The 10,188-nt window shown below is 34.4% G+C and overlaps 1 protein-coding gene across 1 annotated transcript; it reads right to left on the minus strand.

Moving 5' to 3' along the window:
* Positions 1–4,409: 4,409 nt before the first annotated feature.
* LOC149235213 (putative E3 ubiquitin-protein ligase ATL44) lies at positions 4,410–5,293 on the minus strand. The gene has a single exon (XM_089368489.1). It carries the CDS (start codon positions 4,971–4,973, stop codon positions 4,410–4,412), a length of 564 nt encoding a protein of 187 aa, XP_089224615.1. The 5' UTR covers positions 4,974–5,293.
* Positions 5,294–10,188: the final 4,895 nt, after the last annotated feature.

The following is a 10,188-nucleotide window of genomic DNA, read 5'->3' on the forward strand; positions in this document are numbered from 1 at the left end:
AAAAAAAATGGAGAGTAGGAATAGCCAAGTTGATTCAAGGACAAAGGACTGCAATCCAAATTAGCAGGATCCAGGACATACAATAATCTCACCATGTCCATGAGCTTAAAAAGTTTGGAGATGTAGAAAAGGTAGATGAAGTAGGCAATTTAAAAATTCAAAATCAGAGATTTGTAGCAAAGAACATCTACATCTGATGAATAAAACAAATTAGTGAACAACACATAAACTTCATGAAAAAATTTGTAAGAGATAAAAATAATGACTAATGGAATTCTGGAAAAATGGTTAGCATCACAATACAAGCAATATCCGAAAATATGAGGCTAGTGAGCAGAGGATTTGGGGGAGGCAAACAACAAACCAACTAGGACCAAAAGCTATAGGGTTGGAACATGAGCTCATGGTTATGAAGGTAGTGAGCAATTTCATTTGCACCTAGAATCTAAATGCCACCAAAGACTTGAAAGATGAATTGAAGCATGAACATGCCAAGTGAACCTGCTTTCTCTAATCTGCACCTTTACTGTCTCTATCCCAGCTTGCTTTAATAGGATTAATAAGATTTTAGGATGGTGAAAGAGAGATGGCTTATATTTGTACCTACATTGCAGGTCTAAATATCAGAATGTTTTCAGTAAGGAACCCAATGCATATGCTATCTTCTGCAAAGACAATCTCAACTTAATGATGACATAACCAATTTTGTATCATACTGCACTCATGAATATCTGTATTCCTTTTCTCCAAGTCAACTAGGGCTTGTGTGATTGGTAAAGGGAGAGATGACATTATTGGCCCCACCAAGGTGGCCATTGCCATATGAACAATTTTGTACAATATTGCACTCAACAATATTTTTGAGGGGCTTGTCTTGTTGGGATTAGAGAAAGGGGGGTTGATGTTATTTGCTCCGCCATGGTTTGATTCACCAAGGGGTATGCTCAACTCCCATGGGCCATCTAGCTAGCACAAGGGTACGAGGGGGTCATTTAGGACATTAAAAACTGTGAGAAAACTAAGAAAAAACAGATGCCTCCAATCACATTTTCTCACAGCATCCACCTCAAGTAAAGATTTAAAAAATTACATGCAACACTATGATCTTTTATAATACTGGAATGATCCTTTACCAATTTGATATTATTTTCTAATCATCCACCAAAATAAAGATTTAAAAAATTGCATACAACACTATAAGATTTTATAATATTGGCAAGGTCCTTTGCCAATTTAATATTATGTGTCCCTCAAAAGCATTGCTACAAGAAAATGGGAAAACATAAGATCACTATTAATTTGATTAGAACAACCCTACAAAAGAATGAGGAACCATAAGATCGCTTTCAGTGCTACCGGACAAAACTAACACTAAAATATGCAATAAGGTTTTTAAGAAATGTGTCTATACTAAAAGTTAATTTCAAGTAATATCACACAAAGCTAACACCGGACAAAACTAACACTAAAATATGCAATAAGGTTTTTAAGAAATGTGTCTATACTAAAAGTTAATTTCAAGTAATATCACACAAAGCTAACACTAAAATATGCAATAAGGATTCTAAGAAATGTGTGTATATTAAAAGTTAAAATAGCTTTAAAAATCGTTAAATATCCAAGATACGCGTCAATAAAAGGAATATGGGTTTATTGATATTTTATATATACAAGATAATCAATTTTGTGTATTTAAAAAATTGAAATGATTGAAATTTTTACTTATTTTGTTTTTTTAATAAAAAATGCATTATTTACCACTCAGATATCTACTTTGGAGTATAACCATCATTATTTGATTGTGATGATGACAAGGGATTTAGCTCCATCAATTTTCAATATTTTTGTTGTGATTTTTTAAAAACAATATTGAAAACTATTTTTTTTTAGGTTTTAAATTTATTATTAATATATAAATTAGTAAATATCTCAAAAATGATAAAAATTAAAGAGAAACACTATAAAGTTATTAAAAATTCAAGTATTTTTATTGTGAGTATGATCAAACATTTTATATTAGCATAATTAAAACTAATAAGATTCTTCCCAAAAATAAATTACATTTAACAATTTTTCATTACAAAGAACTAATAATATTAAATAAAATTTGATACTAAACAGTATTTGTAAACTTTAAAATGAATTTTTATACAATTTTCAAAAAGATTCCAACCACTAACCTAAATATAAATACAAAGATTAACACCAATATTATAAATTTACAGATCTATTAACTCATTTTTGTAGCACGTTTCCTCAGTAGATCCCTTGAGATAATTACTTCTTCTATTACCTACACCAGAGGCCAATTCATTATATCAGCAAACCCGTAATTATGAAGGCCACATGCTGGCTTCAAATTTACAAACCCTAAGCTTACTGGAGCAGCTGGTCAACAAGGATTTGGTATCGGTGCCTCTCAATTAAACGCGGGATTAATGGGGATTCCGGTATCTCTGCTGAGAGAGGACTGATTTTCAGGTTTTAGATGATCGTTCAGGTGGCTACTTATGCGACAATCAATTTCGCTACCTTTCCCTTAGGACAGTTATAGAGAGAGGAGAGGGTCAACGGCGTCTTGTATTCCCTTTCTACTGCCGATAGATCCAGGTTATGAACGGGGGCTCCCATTTCGCTATGCTACTTAGACCCATGGCAATTATAGAGAAAACCATCCCTCATCCAGGTTATGAAAGGGCGCTCCCCCTTCGCTACCGGAAACGCGAGCTACTTAGACCCATAGCAATTATAGAGAAAACAATCCGTGACGGATCTACCTTGAACCAATTCTTTCACAGAAGAATCTTCCACCCTTAATTATGAAGGACACGTGTTAGGCTAAAATGTAACCGTGTGTAAAATGGCCGCGTAAGTTTTTCAGAAAATTAGGAAGTTTTAGTCATAGAGGTTAAGTTTTATGATTTTGTTAAATTTTATGTTTTTTTGGTGTTTTCGTAGAGTGCTGAATCAATTTTTATCCCAATTTTTTTTAAAAGAATTTCTATTGTGACTTTGGTAGACAACCCCATATCTATACACACTTTTACTTATAATTAGACTTAAATTAACCATTATTAACGCACCTCTTCAAAACCGGTATATTAAGACTTATATAGCATGAACATGTCCTATATAGGATCGATAGTGGCCAGACTGATACATCTTGCAATCTGGCCGAAACATCTGTGCGATCCATCGTTTCGAGGCTAGCCTGTAACTGACAGTGGAGCTTTGACAGGCGCAGAGATGAAATAACCTTCCATATCGAGCTTGAGGTTGAGGATGTATCGTTGGGAAGCGAATGACGTTGACAGGAGCAGAAGAGCATCACAATCACCAAATATGACAATATATTAAACTTTCTACTGTGGTTATTGGTCGCCATGCAAAATTAGCTTCTCATATAATTACTGATCTAATCAACCGTAAGATTTGTATTTAGAAATCTACATCAACCATACATAGCTTATGTTACAAGTACTGATTAATAAGTCTAAGATTTCTATTTAAAAATCTATTCCAAACATGGATAGCTTATGAGAAGCCATGAATGAATGAAGTGCAAGATTTGTATTTGATGTTTACTCCAAACATACATAGATTATCAGAAGTCCTGAATCAATGAACTGAAATTTATATTTTAAAATGAGAGCATCATTATTAGAAGGTTTTGTTTTTCAAAAGAAATTTGTAATTTTTCAATAATATTTTAAAATTTTTCAATAATATTTTAAATTTTGATTATTGAAAATAATGTTTTGAATATATATATAAATTCATTGTATTCTCATTGTTTTTACATATATATTCTTTTGAATATGTATATGAATTCATTGTATTCCCACTACTTATATATATATATATATTCAACACTCTCAAACTTTAAAATATTTAAATTCTATACCTATCAAATTAAAATTTCGATGAACGAAAAACTACCAAACATGATGCTGCGAAAACATCAGACAACAATACAACTTAATAATCTCTTCTTAACAATGCATTTATAGATAAACACACGTCGCAGTGACAACTTCTACATATATAAAATTAAAATTTAGTTGTCCGAAAAACTACCAAACTTGATGCTGCAAAAACATGAGACTGTACAACTTAATGATCTAGTCTTAACACTGCATATATAGATAAACACACGTCGCAGTGACAATTCCTCGCGTTTTTCACCAGCGATATAATTTTATTCCATCTTAATTTACAGTGACTTGTGACATTAATTAAATAAAACTCAAGGATTTCTTTTTTATGACAATGATGTGTTTAATTTTGGTAACCACCAGTTGATATGCTTTCAAACTGTCAGGAACAATGCGGCCCTTTCCATTAATAGTATGCTCGAACACAGGCTGTCAGGTGCCCTTCCGCTATAATCTGGTCGAATAACATATCATTTAAACCCCAAACTCTAAGTCGATGATTTCCCTGGACTCCTCACAAGCTCTCGCTGGATGAATCTGTACTCCCCAGGCGTCCGATTGGCTGGGCATAATGTGACTCGCCACCATTTTACAGCCAGGGTCAAGAACATAATGCCTACAAGTAGGGCACAAAGAATGAGATCGAAGCCATTTATCTACACATTCCATGTGAAAGCCATGGTTGCAGATAGGCAAGACTCTCAGAGCTTCTCCTTCCACGAATTCTCCCAAGCAAATAGCGCAATCGGTTGCAAGCCTTGACATCGATTTGCCATAGATGATACAGGGGAGTGCTTCTATGGATTTCGCCTTCATACCGGTATTAGCTCGTCTAGTGGCCATGTAATCGTGGCATGGCCTCCAAATGTAGTTCCATGGAACGATTATAGCAAGTCCCGCGAGCAATATCACTTTGCACAGCAATGCAAGAAGAACAACTATCATATGTTCAGTCATATGGGGCCTAATCACCGCTTGCGGACTTTCGTATGACAGCGCCGCTGGCGCTAGCATATCGGTGGCCACGTCTAAAACCATTCTTCCCTCGGTAATCGAAAGAGCACCAAAATCCTTCAAAGCCTCTTACTTAATGGACCATAAAAGACTTGTCAGATAACGATTTCATAGAGTGCTCATTTTCTCACTCCATTTGGAAACGAAATTCAGAAATACAATACAGTGATCGGGACAGGGACAGAATCAGAGTCAGTGCTTGCCTCTTACAATACAGTGATCGGCACAGGGACAGAATCAGAGTCAGTGCTTGCCTCTTTCTTTGGGATGAAAGATCTTTAAGTAGGCTGGGATATAGGAACGCTGGATTGAAATCTGTAAAAGCGAGTTTGATAATCCTTGAAGATCGCCATCCTATTAAATTTCATGCTAAAGAGCATCCACGCACCTCATCTAATCGAAGCGAATGCATCAGCCATACTTGTCCATTTCATTCTTAGACAAAAGAATATAGCCTACAGGTAATCTAGTCTGAACCCCTCCCGTCCATACAACCACAATCTTCTCAATCTTCTACGGTGCATTGCGGTTCTCAAAAGTGACTGCATGTGGCAAAACTTTATAAGGGAAAAATAGTTAGTGGGCGTGGGTTGATCCAGCAGTACAATGATATATGAAAAGTGCAGCCTCACGGGAGCGTACCTTCGTTTTTAATATGAAAAATAGAAAAACTCAAATATGCACATGGGTTAGTGAATGGCAGAGTCTTAGAGGCATCCCACGGACATAAACCTTCAGATGTTAATGATTGCCTGGGTGCTTTTTAGTGGAGTTGTTTATAATGCGATTTTTTGGAGATTTCGGTGACGGAATCCGGCGGAAGAAATTGAGGTTAAATCTTGATTTGTTGCAGTTAAAATGGTTTTTTAACTGCATATTTGGATTCAGCACCCTGAAAAATCCCTGTGACGCTTTCATTGTGCAGAAACTAGCTATCAAACTTGTGATTCCAATAAATTCCTGCCGGATTTCGACCAGAAAAAACCGCCAGAAAAACATTCAAAAAGTCACATTATACACAACTGCCTTTTTAGTCTTAACTATTGAATGTTATTTTTATTTTCATGCAAAAAGAACCAATATAAAAAAATACTAAACCAATGATATTTCTCCGAATATTATTTTTATTCTCATCCAAAGCCCAATATAAAAATGACATTAAACCAATGATTAGTTCAATATAAATTTCCGTGGAGTGACTGACATTATGGATTCCGCTACCTGTAAGATGGCAAAATGCGAAGCCACCTTCTCAATCTTATCAACATGCCTTGTATAAGCCGATAAATCGGCCAATAAAGTTAAATCTATATCGAAATCCATTTAAAATAGGAAACAGATGGCACACTTTAGTACTTATTGATGACAGAGAATGCAGAAATGATCCGTTGAAATCTGCACAACTCAAGTGATGTCAATTTAAACGGTCCGTGCAACGACAGGGAAGAGATCAGTTAAGCAGTCAGCTAGGTAGGGTACATTTTAGTCAGCTTTGGAATTTCTCCAAAACCTAAATAGAATGCAGGAAGTAGAGTTAGCTTTTCAGTGGGTTTTGTTTAATTATTGAATTTCAAAACGCATGAATTAATTATGAAATTTGAATAAGAGTAAAATAGTAAAAATAGTTAAATTATAATTTTAACTTACGAAAATTAATAATAAAATATATATATATATTTCCCTCCATAAATTCAAACATGAACCAAAGCTAAATGCCAACGAAAATGAACACTAAACTATGGGATTGAAGAAGAATTTTGGGAGTTGGGAGAGGCTGCCAGGTGTAAAAGTTGATAGTGCTGTGATTAGCCAAATCTGCCAAGCAAAGCCCGTAGAGAAACACCATGTAATTATATTTTTAAAATGTGGTTTGTATATGGTAATTGCGTTGAAATCAAATTTTCATTAATTTATTATTTTTATGTAATTTTTAATATGATTTTGTAATAAATATACATTAAATTACTTTAAATTGAGTTAAAAAAATTTCAAAATTTTATATTTTAATTTTATAATTAATTAAAAAATTAATATAATTAATATAATTAAAATATTATAATTTTATATTTAATTAAAAAAACTAGGAGAGAAAAAAAAATATCATATTTAAAAAAAAATTAATATGATTAAATTTCAAGTAGTTTGAATATCTTCTTTCAAAAATTAAAAATATAATTATTTCTCAGATTTCTCCGCAAACTTCATAAATGCAATGATAAACAAGTTGCATCTAATCCTATCTGCACAGATCAAAAGCGCAAAACAGAAATTTATATCAAGATAACGTGAATATAGGCGCGGTGCGAGATATCAATAGCATGCACACTAACGTGAATATAGGCGCGGCGCGACACATCAATAGCCTACACGCTAACGTGAATATAGGCGCTGCGCGGGACATCAATAGCCAGCGCGTTGATGGGCGTGAATATAGGCGCTGCGCGGGACATCAATAGCCAGCGCGCTGATGGACTTGGGGCGACACATCAATAGCCTTGATGCTAATGTGAATATAGGCCCACCGCGAAACATCAATACTATGGACTTATGGCTTACTCTCAGAGTTAATTTTGTAATTTTGTGAGAGTTAATTTGGTAATTTTGTGAGTGTTAGATAATATTGTTTTAAATTGATAGTTTAGTCTTAATTGACATTGTTTTAAGTGGCCAATTGTACTATTGTCTTAAAATAAAATTGTCTTAAAATATTTTTGTCTTAATCTGTTTTTGTTTTAAATATAAAGTCTTGTTTTAAAATATGTGTCTCAAACTATTTTTTGTATTAAATATAAGGTTTATTCTTTAGATATTTTTGTCTTAAATTGTTTTCGTCTTTAAAAAAAGTTCTCTCATATTTTTTGTGTCAAACTCTTTCAGAAGGAAGGAGGTTTGTTGTCTTTTCTTATTGAGGGCCTAGATTGATTTTAAGGAAATATGCTCAACATATTCTTAGTCTATGCTCATCCTATGCTTAGTCTTAATGCTAATGCTTTTCACCTGTTGTAGTGTATTATAGAGTTTGTTAGATTACATTGACTTTTAATAAATTTGAAAAATTAGATTTGTGTCATATGGTTCTCTTCTCACCAAATTCTCTAATAAGTTCCTCCATGATAAGTTCCTCATTATTAAGTATTGAGGTTTTCCAGTGCATTATATTAGATATTTTTTTGGGATTCAACTGCTTTAAGTAAGTCATTCATCTACGATAATTTCCATGAGAGGTAGTTGTAATTGACTAATTCTACATGATTTTTGAATAGTCTACTTAGCACTCATTGCATCTACTACGATTTCCATGAGAGGTAGTCGTAAGTGAGTAATTTCTCATGATTTTTTAATAGTTCCCTAGAAACAGCGCCAAAATTTTTGGTCTAAAATGCGGATGCAAATTAGAGTTTCATTTACTATCAATCTGGGTAAGTAAACTTCGAGGATCATCCAATATATATGGACATAGAGACAAACTAAACTAAGCTAGGTGAAGAAATGCCAAAGCTCCCTTACAGGAGGTCTTTCATTAGGATCTCCAACACCTATTTAGTCATTTAACAAAATGAAATCTAAAGACATTGTGACAAGTGTAAAAAATATTAAAGCTCCCTTATAGGAGACCGTTCATTAATATTTCTAATCATCTTAATCAACAAACTATTTAAACTAATGAAATTAAAGCACTTAAACCTAATTCTGATTGATTGCATGAAATATTAAAACTCTCTTACAAGAGACTATTCATTTATATCTCAAGCATATCAGTTAGAAACTTAAAATAATGAAATCAAACATTAAGTAACATATCAGATTCATTGAAAGAAACATTAATACTTTCTTACGAAAGGTCATTCATTAATATTTCAAAAATATGAACCTAACAAAATTTACAATCAGACATAAAATGAAAGCTTACCAAAACAAAAGTGTAATTGCTAGACAATGGGGGCCTTCCAAGGATTCACAAGCACATCAAAAGAGAGGTCAAATGTAGAAGATCAAAGAAGCTCCATTTTATTTATCTTCAATTGCAATTTGCAATTACAAGTTCTGTAGGTTTTAACCCTGTACAGAAATAACCTGCATACAAATTCTAAGAGATAGAAAATAAACAATATGGGAGCATAACACAAAAAACATATATAGACAAAGATTTTCCCCCTGGATCCCAAAACTGGGACTACCAGCTTGATTTTTCATTATGTTCCTTTCAATGTTATAATACATATTTATACATGCTGAAGCATCCAATACCATGGACCGAAAACCATCGCGTCCAATACCATGGACCAAAAACCATCGCGTCCAAAAACATGTGCAAAAATCATGCACAAAATCATAGGTGGGTCCGCCCAACTTAACATAGGGTCCAAAACCAAAATTTTCTGGGGCATTGCCCCGAACCCCATAAAGTGGGGTTACCCCGTACACCTCAAACCCCCTGTGACCTCCCCCCCTCTAACCCCCGGTTAAATATGTGGGCTAGTCATGGAAAGAATATAACACAACCCAACATTCTCCCACTTGTTGTTTTCTTTCCACAGGGGGCCACAACAGAGTTTAATCATTTATCCAGCCCTGCAATGCCCATTGTTTCTCTACACCAAGAGAACTTCTTAGAGCTCACAGATTTTTTCAATGCATTTCCAGTATTCTTCAAAGTGTCCACCTTTACCAGCAACACCTTTTTGTCTTCTATCATATCCCTCACAATGTGATATTGAACATCAATGTGCTTTGTCTTTGAATGATATGCAGGGTTCTTTGCCAAGAAAATTGCACGTTGGCTGTCACAGTCTATCCTTATAGCTTCCTGTACTAACCCCATACTTGAACACAATCTTTGCAACCAAACTGCTTCCTTGCTTGCATGAGTGGCTGCCATGTATTCTGCCTTTATAGTTGATAGTGCCACTACAAATTGTTTCTTACTCATCCAACTGACTGCAGCTCCAAATAGGTTAAACACATACCCACTTGTAGATCTTCTCTGATCTAGATCTCCAGCCCAGTGTACATCAACAAAGCCACGAATATCCAACACTCTATCCAATCTTGGTCTTCCTTGGTAGTACAAACCATAATCACTAGTGCCACGCAAATACCTGAAAACCTGCTTCACTGTTGTCCAATGCGACTTTCCTGGTTTTGACATAAACCTGCTCAATACTCCCACTGCATGTGCAATGTTTAGTCTAATACAGACCATTGCACACATCATGCTACTGACTACACTTGCATATGG

Source organism: Pinus tabuliformis, chromosome 8 (genome assembly GCF_031772625.1).
Source record: "Pinus tabuliformis cultivar Carrire ecotype Pingquan chromosome 8, CPIR1, whole genome shotgun sequence".
Classification (NCBI taxonomy): domain Eukaryota; kingdom Viridiplantae; phylum Streptophyta; class Pinopsida; order Pinales; family Pinaceae; genus Pinus; species Pinus tabuliformis.

Bases quoted from the DNA above. Each gene is read 5' to 3' on its own strand.
- LOC149235213 (XM_089368489.1), bottom strand. From the start codon at position 4,973: ATGGTTTTAGACGTGGCCACCGATATGCTAGCGCCAGCGGCGCTGTCA.